This window comes from Siphateles boraxobius, unplaced genomic scaffold (genome assembly GCF_051911475.1).
Source record: "Siphateles boraxobius isolate OS27281-9 unplaced genomic scaffold, OSU_SipBor_1 25, whole genome shotgun sequence".
Classification (NCBI taxonomy): Eukaryota; Metazoa; Chordata; class Actinopteri; order Cypriniformes; family Leuciscidae; genus Siphateles; species Siphateles boraxobius.
Genome location: NW_027508866.1, coordinates 19,655,720 through 19,673,439, shown reverse-complemented (window position 1 = coordinate 19,673,439; position 17,720 = coordinate 19,655,720). Strand labels below are relative to the sequence as shown.

At 35.5% G+C, this 17,720-nt stretch overlaps 1 protein-coding gene across 4 annotated transcripts; it reads left to right on the top strand.

Moving 5' to 3' along the window:
• Nucleotides 1–1,349: 1,349 nt before the first annotated feature.
• atp6v0a2a (ATPase H+ transporting V0 subunit a2a) lies at nucleotides 1,350–17,671 on the top strand. Of its 4 annotated transcripts, none has more exons than XM_077243058.1 (21): nucleotides 1,350–1,599; nucleotides 1,848–2,032; nucleotides 3,740–3,818; nucleotides 4,246–4,343; nucleotides 5,839–5,976; nucleotides 6,907–7,004; nucleotides 7,138–7,264; nucleotides 7,458–7,540; nucleotides 9,200–9,293; nucleotides 9,482–9,694; nucleotides 9,830–9,980; nucleotides 11,697–11,836; nucleotides 11,968–12,125; nucleotides 12,460–12,550; nucleotides 12,688–12,806; nucleotides 14,006–14,216; nucleotides 14,311–14,448; nucleotides 14,769–14,867; nucleotides 16,250–16,367; nucleotides 16,490–16,661; nucleotides 16,831–17,671. In XM_077243058.1, exons 2-21 carry the CDS (start codon nucleotides 1,916–1,918, stop codon nucleotides 16,931–16,933), a joined length of 2,547 nt encoding a protein of 848 aa, XP_077099173.1. In that variant the 5' UTR covers nucleotides 1,350–1,599; nucleotides 1,848–1,915; the 3' UTR covers nucleotides 16,934–17,671. The 4 variants fall into 4 exon arrangements, with proteins under 4 accessions (XP_077099173.1, XP_077099175.1, XP_077099174.1 ...); XM_077243060.1 differs by having other exon boundaries at nucleotides 1,350–2,032; nucleotides 14,311–14,430; nucleotides 16,831–16,865; nucleotides 16,959–17,671; XM_077243059.1 differs by having other exon boundaries at nucleotides 1,350–2,032; nucleotides 14,311–14,430.
• Nucleotides 17,672–17,720: the final 49 nt, after the last annotated feature.

The window sequence follows — 17,720 nt, the reverse complement described above, 5'->3', positions numbered from 1 at the left end:
ATTAGTATGGTGTTCCTAATAATCCTATATATATATATATAAATTAAATAGAAAAACAAAATAACAAAAACAAAAAATTAAGCTAAAATTAGCATAACTAAAAATATAAAAAGCCTATTCAAAATAATAACTAAATTTACACTGAGCCACAGTTGAAAAAACTGAGTATAAATTCTAATATTCTTTACCTGGTTTGTAATATGAACCATTTTGACCTAAATAGATGCTGATACGTTATGCTCCTTTGTAAAATATAACTTCTATAGTCATTTTCTTATATTTATTATATGATGGAAAGTCATGAGGGTTATATTTCAAACTAATACTGTCAGTACAAGTTGCATGTAGTATAACAAAACTCTACATTTCTCAGCTATTACGACTCCTAGCATTTTCCTGTGATAAATATCAGAACAATTAGTGGAACATAAGAGTAAGTAAAATTGTGGTGTACTACACTGTGCATTTAGCCTATTTACTATGAGGTGGAGTACAGTGTACTGAATGACGTTACTGCCACACCAGGACCTTTACAATCTCAACGCTTCTTTAACTTGTTCATCATATTGCACTGTTGGTGTTTATTTCTTGAGAACTTTAAACAAAGGTTTGTTTTCGCCTATAAATCTTCAAATTTTTAGGCATTTAAACAAAGGACAGGCAGATGGCGTGCCTTTGGTCAAGAATACGCCACAGAATATATTAAATGATAATGTGGTTGCCAGATTGCAGAAAAACCCTAATCTACTTGCCAAACAATCAAGATATTAGAAGATGTGGAGTAAACAATTTAGTATATATTATTGGTAGATCTGTCACATACATTTTTCTAATTTTTTTTTAAACAATTAATGAGTGGCCATTGAAACCGATAAAATCAAGCCATGGGATCACTGGGAGAATAACTTCACGTTTTTAAATAATCAATAGCCTACAGTGGCATTTCATAATGAAATCATTATAATTGTATTAAATATAGATACACTTAATGAAACATGAAGTGATTTAACAGACTAAAATTACATATATAAGGAAATTATTAGACATCATGGAATGTTGCAATAAACAAAAGCACAAATAAATAAACATTAATAAGGTGTGAAATACATGTATTTAAACATGTTTATTTAATTTATATTAATTCATTTAATTCTGTCCGTTAAATCACACCGATTCTTAGGGAGCTGTTAAATTTTAAAGACCGGTTTTTGTTAGAGAACAGTTTTCTAAATCATATAGTACTATATATTTATGCCATGTGTCTATTTTTCAAAACAATAAATAATTCGTTTTCAAAGTTTAAAATGTTTTCGTAAATCGAAGAAGGGGGATTTGTTAACGAAGTATATGGCAACCCATGGGCGCAATCTGTAACACCGGCAGGGTTTGTGTTATACCGGAGTGATCTTTTTATTATGCGATTTATTTCAACATCAAGGCTTCCTTGTATTCGTACATTTTAAATCTAGATAGTGTTTAGTTGTTTTTATGTCGACACTCCTTCAGTAACCTTAATCTCTCACGCTATTTCTGTCGCTTCAATGGCAAGACGACAATTAAAGGTACAAGCCTATCGATTATTATTCTGCAGCCAGCTAGGTAAGACACTTTATCAATATTATTTACATCTGCAGTTTAATTTGTAGTAGGCTATATGCACACTTCTCATGAGAATGCCGAGAATATTCGCTAGGTTGCTACAAATAGGTTAATCATTTTAGGTACAATTTAATCACATCCCGACTCGGTCAGACATAAAATCTTCAGTAATTCAGAATGCGTGCTTAACAAGTCAATTTAGTCCGATTTATTGGGATTGAATGCGATTTAAGTTGAACACTTGACAGTCGCAAAGTGAATCGCAAAGGCCAGAGGCGGATTGAGTGCTCAAGGTAGCCGAGAGAGGAGAGAGAAGATGGGCTCGGGCTTTCGCAGTGAGGAGATGTGCTTGGCGCAGCTGTTCCTGCAGTCCGGCTCGGCGTACGACTGCATCAGCGAACTGGGAGAAATGGGACTGGTCGAATTTCGAGATGTAAGTTTGGACTCGGCAAAGGTTTTGACAACCTGTGTGTCAAAACCTAGTGAGCTGCCTACCTTCTGGACTCCAAAAATGCTATCTAGGTAGACTCTGAGCCATAACCTTTATTCTCAGAGCAGACAGATTTGAGTGAATGAACTGACCTTAACCGGTGTTACCTGGCTACCCTTATTAGTTTGCTGCTATGCGTTTTGAAGCGCATGTTAAAGTGTGCACATTTTGGCCTGGTCAGACAGAGGCCGTTGTGTGTCAGCCAGGTTAAATGGTTAGTTCACACAAAAATGTCACAATTTACTCACCCTCATGTTGTTCCAAACCAGTATGAATTTCTTCTGCTGAACACAAAAGAAGATACTTTGAAGAATGTCTGTAACCAAACAGGTAGCCATTGAGTTTTCTTTTTCTTTTTCTCCTTACTATGTAAATCAATGGCTTCTATCAACTGTCTGGTTACCAACATTCTTCAAAATATCTTCTTTTGTGTTCAACAGAAGAAAGACACTCATACAGGTTTGGAACAACATGAGGGTGAGTAAATGATGACAGGATTTCCATTTTTGGGTGAACTATCCCTTTAATGTCCTGGTTACAGCTGATGCGCTGGATCAATTACTTGCTAAAAAACAGAGTAAGTCTGGTTATAAAAGCCTGTGTTTTCTATTCAGCCAGAGGGTGTTTGACACTCATTAACAACTTCATGTGGGCCATGTTTTGTTCATGTATGTGTGTGACCTACTGTTTTGTTGGCAACAGTCTGCGTAGTCCTCATAAAATAATTTTGAGACTTTTTTGTTTTAAATAAAATTGTGCTAATTCTTTAATTATGCGTGCAGCTTATATATTTGTTACATTTAAAATTAAGCGCGTTGTTGCTGTTAACTAAAACTATTAAAAATTATTTTCAATAATCTATATAAAGCTCAAATAAAATATAAATATTAGTCAAAAAAATACATAATAGAAATATTGCCTGGGCAACTATAACTGAAATAAGATACGTTTTTTCCATCCTTAAACAGAATTGTTTACTCATCTTTATGTTGTTCCAAAATCATATGACTTACTTACTTCTGTAATAAAAATTAAAAAAATTAAAATACTTTTTCAAATAAAAATGAGAGAGGATTGGTGCTGTAAATCTCCAAAATGACAATAAACACATCAATAAATTATTCAAAAGTACACATTCTTTTCCAAGTCTTTTGATAGCTTTGTGTGAGAAACAAACCATGTAAGATATTATTAAATTATCATTTATCTAATCACAGCTAATATTTGATTGGATCAATTCCTTTGAATCAGAACTACTCAGTGAATCGATCGATCCAACTCATAACCGGTCTGAATGATTCATTCACAAATCTAGCTGATTCAGTGGATCTGGTTGGTTACCAGCTCACTAGAGTGTAACACAAAACAATAAGATTTCTTCAGAAGACTTGAAATATAGTTCATGAGTTGTATAAACCACATTCATGATGATTTTATGTTGATTTTTGTCCTTTTTGAAAAGCTCAATTCCTCATCCATCGCAATGACACTGTCAATTTAATTCCTGTTAATCCGCATATGGGACCTGATTATCACCCAATACTGCATGAACAAATATCATTAGATTAATGTAACAGCCTTGTCTTGTTGCCTCTAGATTGTAATATTTTGTAATGTCAAACACATAAGTCATAATCTGACCTGTTCCAGCTCAACCCCAGCGTCAGCTCCTTCCAGCGCCGCTTCGTCAGTGAGATCAAGAGATGTGAGGAGATGGAGAGGATTCTGGGTAAGGGATCTTTATTGAGCACTCTGTACATTTTAGATCAATCTCTCAACCTCTCCAGCAGAGAATATTTGAACTTCAAAATATATCTGTTAGAGTGCTAACAAATAGGCTACAATTACTTTCCTTTATTTTGCAATACATTTCCTTCCATTTTAGCCTCAATAGTATGTTCCTCAAACCCATGAAGTTTAAATGAAGAAGATCAAAAATAGAATAATTTCACAGCAGTTCTGCTGGAGTAACACGAGAAACCGACACAGAACTGACTATTTTTATACATTAGAACAGACTTTGTTCTGAATTTAGCATTTTGATCTGAATTGTGGTCGTATAAAAATGGTAAATGTATTGGTCTCCTTTTTGTTGTTGTTGTAACAGTATGTGATGTGTGTTTAAAACACCATTTCTTTGTTTCCGTCATCTATAGGGTATCTGCTGAGAGAAATTAGGAAGGCTAATATTGCAGTGCCAGAGGCTGAAGTCCCTCCTGTTGCTCCTGCACCCAAAAATGTCTTAGAGATCATGGTAGGTGCTGAGATTTACAGATATTGACTGTTTTAGTAGACAAGGTGAATGTGCCAAACAGGCCTTTTCTATTTCATAAATATTATCTTGGGTCTGAGTTCAGTTAATACCATTAAGTTGAATTTTCACTGGCGAAATCCATGAATTTGGCTTGAGGATGAAAGGTTTCCCCATGCAGATTTCACAACGGCCAGATTTCGCTATGTTCACCAACAGAAAGCTGCTTGGTTTGAAAGTGACTTCTGTGTGAGCAGTGCTTCATACATCAATACACTACTGAGGGTAGAGTTAGAGCTGCGCGATTAATTGATAAAAGATTGTGATCTCGATTCAAAGATCTACACGATATTATTCCTAAATGACAACAATTCTATTAAACCTTTGAAAAAAATCACACCAGAACATTCAAATCTGCGTTCGTGCTGCCGCTGATCCGGAGCGAGCAGTTATCATTCATGTATAGGTATGAAACAGCTTCACAAACAGTCTTTTCAACCACTCAGTATCATTATATCTGTTACAAATATTCATATTATCACAGAAGAACTGTTTTTTATAGTTCAGATATAAACATTGATATTTTAGCGATCAAAATAGAGCAAATCACCTTTTGAAAGTAACTTGGTGCTTCTAATAATGAATGTATCGATTGCATCGTAACACCAGTAGGTGGCGACAAGTGATTGTTAAAAAATATATTTGTCATTGAATCATTCATTCAAGATATTCATTCAAAAACAGATTCATCCAGTGATGAAACAAGTTGGTTGTGTCTGAAATCGCCCCCGAAATGTCCCCTATAGGGGACAGCCATTTGAAATGGTGTCCAAAACCATAGTAGACGTTATTGCGTGCACTCATTCAATCCCATAATGAAACGCAATAACGAGTATACAACTGATGTACACTCAACGGCTCGAGAATACCCAAAATGCACTTTGATGGTCACGCCGAATGAATTCCAGTGTCTGACGTGAATGTAAATTTCGCTATTGTGATGCTGCTTGAAAAATCATATAAATATTGCATCATATAACACAATGTTTAAGGCATTTAAGGTTATAGACCCTTAAAAAGGAAGGACGTTTTTTCCATTCGGTTTTGTTGAATTATAGAGCATATAATTTTGGTTAAATGGCCATGTGTAAAGTGGTTTGTAGTAATTGATTGTATATAAGAGCATCAAGACCCAGTGTTGGTAATTGTCCGTGTCAAGTTGCCAAGAGTGATTGATTGTGTGTGATGTGGTGAGAGAAAGCTTCCGGTGAATGGAGGAAATTGATTATGCATGGCAGATTCATCAGTCTTTATTTATAGTAATATACCCATGACTTTTTATCATGGCCTGTTTAGTGAGCTAAGTATTGTTTTGGGTAGTATTATGTGCTGAGTTTTATTGATTGGTGTGTCTTGTTTCAGAGACCTTTATAAGTATTGATTGTGTAAGTATGATGTGTTTTAACATGACTGATGGAAAGTCATTGGCTGTTGTCAGGAGCAACTGCAGCGGCTTGAGGTGGAGCTCAGCGAGGTGGCCAAGAATAAAGAGAAGCTCCAGAGGAACCTGCTGGAGCTGACGGAGTACACACACATGCTGAGGATCACACACACGTTCATGCACAGCCGCTCCAGGGTGCGTCCCGTTCACTCGTTTAACACACACTAATGTGGCCTATTCGACATATTCAGTGACTTAAAGTCCTGTTGTTGTGAGTATACAGTGAGCAGACACAGCCTGAGAGTCACGTGATGTTTATGTTGGAAAAACATATTACAAGTCCAATTTTCTGTGAGAAGATCAGCTTGGATCAAATCCTATCTGTGTTATATTTGCCTTGGAAATGTTAGCTTTCCTTTATGTAAATGTTCTATGGTTGACCAACAATGGTTTCATTATCTATAAAGTACTGTGCCGGATGTCAATATATATATATATATATGTATTGATCGCAAATGAGGTGCTTAAAAATATATATTTTTACAGTTCTAATTGATATAATACAATTTAAAAGCAAATAAGCTGCTGAAATCTTTAATAAATATTTGTATTATTATTTTAATAACATTATTTTATACAATATTTTTTATATTTCTCTAAAATGTGTTATAATAATTAAAAAAATAAATTAGTGGTCAAATTGATTAATCGCATCTAACATAACAGTTTGTGTGTGTGTGTGTATACACATATATATATATATATATATATATATATATATATATATATATATATATCATTTTTTTATTTTTTTTACAAACTTTTTTTAATAGATTTGACAGCGCTAGTATAAATAAATATAAACATTTAAAACCATTTGCATGGCTGTTGTTACATTTTGAGATAAAACACAATTCTGTTAATAAGTCATAACTTAAGACACATTTATCAAGCAAATTTAATAATTTTAAAATGGCCAAATTTTGGCTGATTAATTGGTTTAACTAATATATATTGGCCGATCACAATTTAAGTAATATTACAATAAACCTTTTTTTGAGGAAGATTATTATCTGTAGCTGTCAGATTTTAATTGAATGTGTGAATGTGCATGTGTGTGTTTAGCATGAAGCCCTGGGCCCGCAGTATGAAGAGTTCCCGTCTCTGGACACTGAATCAGTGACAGGCTGCACCGGTATGCAGAGACTGGGCGCCAAACTCGGGTGAGTCACTAAAAGCGTCTCACTCACTCGTCATAGTACACACTCTTATATCTTTTAAACAGATCCTTGTGTCTCAGTTTAGATCCATACAGCTGCCTGTATTTTACGTGTGTGTGATGTTTGTGTGCTGCAGGTTTATCTCAGGACTGATTCAGCGGGTGAAGGTGGAGGCGTTTGAGCGCATGCTCTGGCGGGTCTGTAAAGGTTACACCATCCTCAGCTACGCAGAGGTGGACGAGAGCCTGGTGGATCTTGACACGGTATGCAAACTTAGAACTGTAGTTATATCCAAATGATTTGGTTTAACAGAATATGCTGCATGGTGCAAACATGCCTCTGTGTTTGTTTCACAGTTTTAGATCATAACCGTCTGCCACAGCCAAAGCGTGCTAATGTATTCAGAGTGATGAACCAGTTTGTTTACGGAGGCTGTCTTGTGTTTACGTGTTTCAGGGGGAGATCAATAAGAATGTAGTGTTCCTCATCTCCTTTTGGGGCGACCAGATTGGGCAGAAGGTTCAAAAAATTTGCGACTGGTAAGTGAAGGCCTAGATGGAGACTTCATTCTTCTTATTTCACCTTTTAAGGGGTCATTCACACATAGCACGTTCCTGCATATCATCTGCACTATCTGTTAGTTGTTGGTCTTTGGACACATACGTCAGACAGTATATGACTTTGAACGCAACGAATGCATTCTTTTTTTTATTCGCCTTTATATTTAATTTATTATTAATGTGAGGGCTGTCAATTAAACAATTAACTTTAATTTATTTGAAGTAATTATTAAGTAATTATTTCAACAAAAAAGGCATTAAAAATGAAAGCATTGTCTCTCTGAACTCTAAATTATATAAAAAATGTTGACTTGAATACATATTTTCTCTGATGAGCATTTTTTAATTACTGAATTAAAATTCATTTTGATATTTTTTTTGTGGCATAAAGCCTCACATTTCTGGGTGATACAACCATGCTGAAATTATAATGCCTCATTAAAAGGATGAAATTCTTAAAGAAAACAAAAAGTAAAACAAAGTAGTTTGGCATAATCTTTTATGATTATTTCTTTGTAAAAAATATTTTACCAAATGTGCTTTATTTAAAAAAAAAATTCTGCCAAATCATCGTCATGTGGTGCGACTAACATGCAGAAAAAATAAGTCAATAAGTCGCTTAAAATGTAAGATCATTTTTATGACAAGGCAAGATTAGTTCAGGTTATAAAATATCCTATCACACCCAAAAAAGTCTAATTGTAATTATTAGGAATAAAAAAAAAAATCATGATATTTGTATAAAAAAAAGGGAAGAAAAAAGTTTTACCTTGAATAATTCTGGATAATTTGTGTACCCCGATTTTGTTTCATGATTTTAGTCGATCATGAATCTCCCATGATTATGAACAAAAATAAACAAAATAACATGTAATTTAATAGAGGTTCTGACAAAATGTTAGTTGCTGAAGTCTATATTAAAAATAATTAATTAATTTTTAATTATTTTTGTAAAAATTCAGTTTGAATGAATGATTCAATGACTCACTCATAAAGATTTCAATTGCTTTTCGTTACTGGATGAATCAGAGTGATTGAAGGACAAATACATTTTTTAACAGTCACTGGTCGCCCCCTACTGGTGTAACAATGTAATCCATACAATCTTGTCATGTTACTTTCAAAAGGTGATTTTCTCTATTTTGATAGCGACCTTATACATCAGTGTTTATATCCGAACTATAAAGTTTTTTCCCAGTACTTTGTGTGGTAATGTACTTTTTATTTGACATTTTTATGGTTATTTTTCAGTCATTTTTTTCATGGGGATAAAAACACAAAACCATCATGAATACAAGTAGTACATTTCTAAGAACTTGGCACATGTGTTTTAAGATTTTTCAAAGATTTGTCCAAGATCTTTTCTGCGTCATGAACACTGACCCAATTTGTCACTGACCTGAAAATGGAACTGTTTTTAACTTGACCTACCATCTTTAAACATGGCGCCTGTGGTGCGAAACCCTGAAAACAGTGAGACACTACACAATAGTTAAAGACATCCATTTGAAGTATGTGTCTGACCATTAGTGAAAAAATGAAAGTATTTTTGCAGATGGTATAATAGAGCATGTTGTGCTCTTAAGACTGCCACGGTCCTGTTGGATTTTGCTATATGATTTTGCTTGTGTACACCAGTTACCACTGCCATCTCTACCCCCACCCTGAAACGGACGAGGAAAGAGCCGACGTGATGGACAGCTTGAGGACACGCATCCAAGACTTACAAAACGTATGTCTTCTGCATTACCAAGTGCCTTCAGTGTCTCCTTGGGGGGAGGATTGATTGTTGTATACTGTCATTGGTTTGTCCTCTGCATAATAATGCTGACGTTATCTCTTCCACCGGAGGATTAGCGTAATTTTATTAACCTGGGATTTCATAAATTAAACATTAATGAAGCGATCTTTGCTCATTAGGTTTTGCACCGCACTGCGGATTACTTGAAGCAGGTCCTGCATAAGGCGTCCGAGTCAGCGCACTCATGGGTGCTACAAGTGAAGAAGATGAAAGCAATCTATCACATCCTCAACCTCTGCAGCTTTGACGTCACCAACAAGTGTCTCATCGCTGAAGTATGGTGTCCGGTCAGTGACCTGGCGAACCTGAGGCGTGCGCTGGAGGAGGGCTCAGTGAGTACAATCGTTCTCATGTGACGGTAGTCTGATTTTATCCAACCTATTGACGTACGAGAAGTGTTAATGTGGCTTCTAGACAATTCTACTGATGCGTGCTATAACTGCAGCCTCTTTTAACTTTCTTAATAGAGAAAAGGTGATGCCACTGTCCCATCTTTCGTGAACCGTATCCCAAGCAGCGACACTCCGCCGACACTTTTGAGGAGCAACAAGTTTACCTCGGGCTTCCAGAGTATAGTGGAAGCTTATGGAGTGGGAGACTACAGGGAGGCAAGCCCGGGTAAGTGCAGACCACCAACTATTATTCATCAGCTTGATTGAGAAGGCTTACACTAGGAATTAAAGCAATTTCTTAAAGCATATATTCATGAAAGCATGTAGTGACTAGTGGCTGTCAGGATTCATAAAAAGGGTCCATATTGCTTGTCATTAGCCATACTGGCAGTAATATATTTTATACAGTAATATTTAAAATGTAATTTATTCATTTTGATCAAAGCTGAATTTTCGGCATCATTACTCCAGTCTTCAGTGTCACAGATCCTTCAGAAATCATTACAATATGCTGATTTGATGCTCAAGAAACATTTCTGAATATTATCAATGTTGAAAACAGTTGTGCTGTGTAATATTTATTGTAGAAACTGTGATACAGTTTTTCAGGATTAGGTTTATTTGATGAATAGAAAGTTCAAAAGAACATTTATTTGAGATAGAAATCTTTTGTAACATTATAAATGACTTTACTGTCCATTTAATCAATTTAAAGGGGACTTATTATGCAAAATCCACTTTTATAAGGATGTCCGCACTGAAAGGTAAATGTAAATTAAATTCTATTCTTGGTTACGTCTCCAACAAATTAATCAAATGCTCACACTTTCAGCCTGTTTGAAATTAAGTTTTATTTGTGTTCAAGTTTACGCATTAACCCCAGGCAGAATTAATTAACTTAAGGAATTAAAGTTATCTTGACTTTAGACTAATAATTACCATTTGAATGTCTATTCGAAAGTTTGTTTGTTATACCAGGCTGTTTGTTTTTGGAGGAAAAACGTAAAAGATTAAAGTGTTCATGACACAAGCATTGTTTTATTTCACTAAAGGAGTCTGAAGGCCTGCAAGCAACAGCAAGACCAAAAAATAACAGCAGGAGTAACAATAACCATTAGATAGTTTTAGGACAGAACAGTCACTAACATTTAAAAATGAAATGTACAAATGAACAGCACTCTTACGTAAGAGTAGATGGAAGCCCCTGAAAGGTTTTTAGATTAACATAATGGTACATGCTAGTCGATGAGTTAAATCAACTTAACTCCACAACAACTACATGAATTTATCCGCTAACCATTCAGAAACACCGCCACTGGCAATTTCTGACATTTTGGCTGTGTAACATTCTCCAGTTTTGTTGTTGGGGAATATCCGAAGCACTTGTTTTTGCTTACACCCAAATAGGGGCAAATTTGACCAGCTATAATAAATTATCTGTGGGTATTTTGAGCTGAAAGTTCACAGACACATTCCGGAGACATCAGAGACTTTTAAATCTTGTGAAAAGGGGCATAATAGGTCCCCTTTAATGCATCCTTGCTGAATAAAAGTGTTAATTTCTAAAAAAAATATATATATATAAAAAAAACGGTAGTGTGCATTGTCTTTGTGTCCGGAACAGACCGAAATTTTCCATACACTCTTAAAAACAAATGTTCCTAAAAGGGTTTTTCACAGTGATGTAATAGAAGAACAATTTTGCGTTTACCAAAGAACCTTTCAATGAGCAGTTTTTAAAATAACAACTTTTTTCTTAGTGTGAAGAATATTTTAATAATGTGAAAAACCTTTTTCCATTATAAAGAACCTTTTGTGTAATGGAAAGGTTCCATGGGTGTTAAAGTTCCTTCATGGAACCATCTATGCCAATTAAGAAACTTTATTTTTAAGAGTCTAGTGTTATAGTTCAGTTTTTTTATTTCTACTCTTTTCTTCACAGCCCCTTATACCATTATCACCTTTCCTTTTCTGTTTGCGGTGATGTTTGGAGATGTTGGTCATGGTGCAGTCATGACACTTTGTGCTTTGTGGATGGTGTTGACTGAGAAGGACCACCCACGTAGACGTCCAGGAAATGAGGTCAGAGTGGTAACTAAATTTAATTAAACTAATTGCAATTAGCCTTGGTGTAGCTCAACGTGCATTGAGCTGTTGTGATTATGCATTGGCAGTACAAATGTGTTTTTGAATACATTTTTGTTTTTATTCAGATCTGGACGACTTTTTTTGATGGGCGATACATCATACTGATGATGGGATTATTCTCCTTATACACTGGACTCATTTATAATGACTGTTTCTCCAAATCCCTCAACATCTTTGGCTCAGCCTGGAGCGTCAAGGCCATGTTCACAGAACAGGAGTGGTCGTAAGACACAAAATACACAAATCTTATAAGAAACCGTTTGGTTTGTTTGCAAAGCATGACTTTAATGTAATTATTTTTTAGGATCCAAGCACTGAAAGTCATAGCGTCAACAGGAAGTGTGGCAATTACAACAGACTTTGGAATAATTCTTGCTTAAATATTTACTTGCTTAAATGCATGTGCATAGTTTTCCTAGAGCCTCCATGTGCAGTGGCAGTATAGTGCTTGAGCCTGTCATTGCTGCTTGCAGCAAAATTTCTATTTTATTTAAGTTCCAAAATAATCATACATATCATTGGATGCTTTTGGTTTCCCCCTTTTACTCTCTTAATAGAAATGAAACTCTACAAATGAATACTTTACTCACCTTGAATCCAAACGTTTCCGGTGTTTTCTCTGGGCCTTATCCACTGGGCATTGATCCAGTGAGTACACACTCTCTGATTTATGAAGCAGTCTTCTGTGGGTGGCAGCCACATCCTGAAATAGTACATTACAGCTCAGAGTAATTCGCTGATATTGTTTGCAGAGCTCTGATTTATCATGTTCTATTGACCTGTAGATTTGGAACATGGCCGTGAATCGCCTGTCCTTCCTCAACTCCTACAAGATGAAGATGTCTGTGATCATTGGAGTCATCCACATGAGCTTTGGGGTGGTGCTCAGTGTTTTTAACCACTTGTGAGTGAGCAATTTATTTTATAAATGTGTTTGTGTTTGTAATGGTAAAGGTTCTGTTACTAATTATTATACAAACAAGTCATTTAGCGCAGCGGTTTACAAACTGGGGTCTGGGGACTCCAAAGCAGTGTTTTATTATCATTAAGATACACTCATTGTTTGTTAAGAACTTCACTGCAAGTATTACACTTTCACTTCATTTCAAAAAGTGTGTGAGTTCCTGACTTTAATAAGTGTGCGAGTACTTGACTTTAAAAAGTGTGCAAGTACTTGACTTCAAAAAGTGTGCGAGTTCTTCACTTCAAAAAATATGAGTATTTGACTTTAAAAATGTTCTAGTACTTCTTCAAAAAGTATGTGAGTACTTGACTTCAAAAAGTGTGCTAGTACTTCACTTCAAAAAGTGTGCAAGTACTTGACTTTAAAAACTGTGAGTACTTCATTTTAAAGGTGTGCGAGTACTTGACTTCAAAAAATGTGTGAGAACTTGATTTCAAAAAGTGTGGGAGTTCTTCGCTTCAAAATGTGTGCGACTACTTCACTTCAAAACGTGTGCGAGTACTTGATTTAAAAAAAATTGTATGCGAGTACTTCAAAAAGTATGCTAGTACTTCACTTTAAAAGGTGTGCGAGTACTTCACTTCAGAAAATAGGTGAATACTTCAAAAAGTATGCGAGTACTTGACTTCAGAAAGTGTGCAAGTACTTCATTTTAAAAACTGCGAGTTCTTGACTTCAAAAAGTGAGCGTGTACTTCAAAAAGTGTGCGAGTAGTGTGCACAGACACACACACACACACACACAGTAGTTTTGAAAGTGACTTCTGTGTGATCTGTGCTTTATACAATGCTACACTATTGACAATAGACATTGAACCTTTTTTTGCCCGCAAAATTTGAAATATTTGACCTTGTTTTTTCAATTGTTTTTAAATAATTTGCTTTGGCTTCAGTACACCATACAAATGTATTCATTTTGCCAAGTATTTCATGTTGGAAACAATTTTATGATTTCATATTTATATTTTTTCTTCCACAATATAAATTTATACATGAAAATATATAGTTCCTTACATATTTTCGGAAAAGGTCTTAATCAAAAGGTTCGGTTGTTAATCAAACTCTTTCTGCATTAAGCTCTCTATGCTCTTATACTCTATAAATTCTGTCTTTGCTCTTTTCCTCTCTGTGTATTCACAGGCACTTCCGACAGAAGTTTAAGATCTATCTTGTCTTTCTTCCTGAGCTGCTCTTTCTACTTTGTCTCTTTGGGTACTTGGTCTTCATGATCTTTTACAAATGGCTGGCATTCTCAGTGCAAGACTCACGGCTGGCTCCAAGTATTCTCATCCACTTTATCGACATGTTCCTAATGCAGGGGAATGCCTCTACACCGCTTTACCCCGGGCAGGTGTGTGTGTGTGTGTGTGTGTGTCTGTGCACATGTGTGGGAGGACTAGTCAGTCTGCTTGATAACTGCATTTGTGTTAATCCTCTTGTAACAGATGGGACTGCAGGTGTTTCTAGTCGTGGTTGCTCTGCTGTCTGTGCCAGTGTTGCTGCTCGGGAAACCTCTTTACCTCTACTGGCTGCATCATGGTGGAAAGAGACTGGGGGTCCACAGGGTTTGTCTGTGTTCTTGTGTATGTATGTGTTCGTATCTGATGTCAAGATATCACATGGTACATTCATAAATTATTAGGGCTCTAAAAAAACGAATTAATCTCACAACTTTACTTGGATATAGAAAATCACAATGAAAAATAAAACTTAATCCTGAAGAAGGCTTTATTTTTTTATTCAATATTTTTTTTTCTTCGGGTGAAATGTCACTCACATTTTTTTGTGAGATTTGACCCAAATGTGGTCTTCAGATGTATGTTGTTATGTGTGTAATAGTATATGCATCCTGATATATTGATGCATGATGACCTGGTTAAAGAGGCTATCACTTTGTGTGTAGGGCTACGAGAGAGTTCGGCGTGTGAGTGAAGAAGATCTGTCACCGTCTGTAGTCCATGATGAAGAGGATGGACTAAGTGACTCAGGAAAGCCTCCGGAGGTTAAAGTTGACCTATCTCACATAAAATCACCATTAAAACACAGTGGGTCTCATCGACTAATAATTGCGTGGATTATTTTGTATTTGTACACACAGTAGAGCTTCTTACAAAAAATGTAACTTAATTCACAACATTGACTTGACTACAGGTTAGTCGTTTGCATAAAACAGTCCCAAACCGTCTCCATATAAGGGCTTTCCGCACAAGCTTTTGTCACTCTTAGAATACATGATGCAAAAAATTGCGCACAGCAAGACTCTTGAGTTATAAAAAGTGTGCCATCCTCAAAACCAGTTCAAACACTTTTAATACAAACTCAGCTTTAGCTACATACAAATAGTTGTTTTCTATGCAGCGGAACCTCGCAACTCAAGCTTTTCTTACTCTTTTATATATATTTATATATAGTGTATACAATACACTGTACCAGTCAAAAGTTTGAGATCATTAAGGTAATTTAATGTTTTTGGAAGTATACAGTCTCTTAATCTCACCAAGGCTGCATTTATTTGATCAAAATACAATAAAAACAGTAAAACTTTGAAATATTCTTACAATTTAACTGGTGTCTGTTCAGCATCATTACTCCAGTCTTCAGTGTCACACGATCCTTCAGAAATACTTCTTATATGCTGATTTGATGCTCAAGAAATATTTCTTATTATTATTAATGTTAGACACCGTTGTGCTGATTAATGTTTTTGTGGAAACTGTGATTCAATTTTTTTTTCCAGGATTCTTTGATGAATAGAAAGTTCAAAAGAACAAATGTCTTTGCTGTTTTTTTCTCTCTCTCTCTTTAAAAAAAAAACGTACCCCAAACTTTTGAATGGCAGCGTATCATGGTTTACACAATGTTTTCAAAATTGATAATAATAAGACATTATCATAGAATGATTTCTGAAAGGTCATGTGACATTGAAGACTGGACTAATGATGCTGAAAATTCACCTTTGATCACAGGAATAAATTACATTTTAAAATGTATTAGAACAGAAACCAATTTATTTTAATTGTAATAATATTTCGAAGTATTACTGTTTTTACTGTATTTTTGATCAAATAAATGGATTACTTAATGTTTCCAAACTTTTGACGGGTACTGTAAATAAATGTATACAAATAATTATCTTAACACTAATTTGAGGCCACCCAGAGTGTGATTTGTGTGTATGTATGTGTGGTTTTGGATTAGGGTTTATATTTTTTGTACGTTTAGAATAAATTTTAATATGAAAATTGTTTGTGAAAATGGTCATACACAGATTTCATTCACAAAAAATCTGTGCATACGCACACTCAGAATCAGACTGAATCAGACCCAATGATTTTACTTATTCATTGTATAAATGTCGCTAACAGCTTGTTTGTTCACTGGCAGTTTGATTTCGGAGATGTATTCCTGCATCAAGCAATTCACACCATAGAATACTGTTTGGGCTGCATTTCCAACACAGCCTCCTACTTGCGTCTCTGGGCCCTGAGTCTCGCCCACGCCCGTGAGTGTCTGGTTGTTCATTCAGAAAACACATTGAAAAACCTGCATGTTTCATTGCATCATGGGCATATGAATATTTTCTCTAGACTGTTTGTGGATATATTGCATTTGTCTCTATATTAGAGCTGTCAGAGGTACTGTGGGCGATGGTGATGCGTCTGGGTCTGAGGATGAGCTCCAGACTGGGTGTGCTTTTCCTTGTGCCTGTGTTCAGTGTCTTCGCTCTGCTCACTGTCTCCATTCTCCTGATCATGGAGGGTCTGTCCGCTTTCCTCCATGCTCTGCGTCTTCACTGGTGAGCGCACGGCCTCAGATAGGGGAAGGTTTAATAAAAATGGTTTGTGGGATTAAAAAATCTTCTAGGATTTTACATAATGTTTTCAATCTATAATTCTTTTTATTAATTTAATATAAAATATTTTGTTACATTTAAAAGTTGTTTCATTGTTAGTTTTTTTTTGCAGGGTGGAATTTCAGAACAAATTCTACAGTGGAACAGGTGTCAAATTTGCCCCCTTTGACTTCTCTCTGTTACCTTCTGCTTTTGAGCAAGATGGTTTACTCTGACTGTAACCTATGACTCTTTGAACAGGACACTGTAGCTTATCATCATGACCTACTGAACTTTGGGCACCGGACAGTGATCCAGCTGTTGTAAAAGACAAACATGCTTTCTTGCAAAACTTGGTCACAGTCAGATCAGCAGGCTAAACTGACAGCCCTATTTGCACCAGTTGGTTACCAGTTTCTGGTGCGGGATGATCAGCTGTGGTTCTGTCATGTACTGTCATTCAAAGAGTGTCAACAAAGTCCTGTTATTATATTTATCTTAAGAGATATGACTTGTTTTTGGTATTGCACCCTCATAATCATTTGCTGTCATATCGCTTTTCAAAGTGCCATAACTATTTTTCAATGTACAGTTTTGTATGCTACACTCAATTGTACTTTTGCTTGCAAATAGCTAGGTCTTTACACATAGAAAAAAACTTTGCAGGTAAATCATGGTGTAGGTAATGCTATGATGTGCAATGAATAATGCCAAATAACAGTTATAATTTCCAATGTGATATTAAAGCATAATTTACAGCATTTGGCGTGTAAAGCAGCTTTCCAAAGTAGCATTTTGGGTTCAAAATTAATTATAAGACAATGCTTATTTTTAATATGTGTTTATGGTTTAGGAACTGACAAACCAACAGCTGTACATGGGAATACAGTTTTGTTTGCCATGTTTTTCATCAGCATTCCTGTAAATTTACATTTGTGTTCCAGTCACTTATAAACGAACTTTTATTATACGAATAGTGCAGAGTTGTGTTTATACTGATGCAGTTTAAGAACATTTCATATA

What these genes read in the sequence shown, in the direction of transcription:
- atp6v0a2a (XM_077243058.1), top strand. Translation starts at nt 1,916, where the DNA reads ATGGGCTCGGGCTTTCGCAGTGAGGAGATGTGCTTGGCGCAGCTGTTC. An exon ending in GTTCAAAAAATTTGCGACTG is followed by an intron (nt 7,541 to 9,199) that starts GTAAGTGAAGGC and finishes TGTGTACACCAG; the next exon opens with TTACCACTGCCATCTCTACC. An exon ending in GGGTTTGTCTGTGTTCTTGT is followed by an intron (nt 14,449 to 14,768) that starts GTATGTATGTGT and finishes CTTTGTGTGTAG; the next exon opens with GGCTACGAGAGAGTTCGGCG.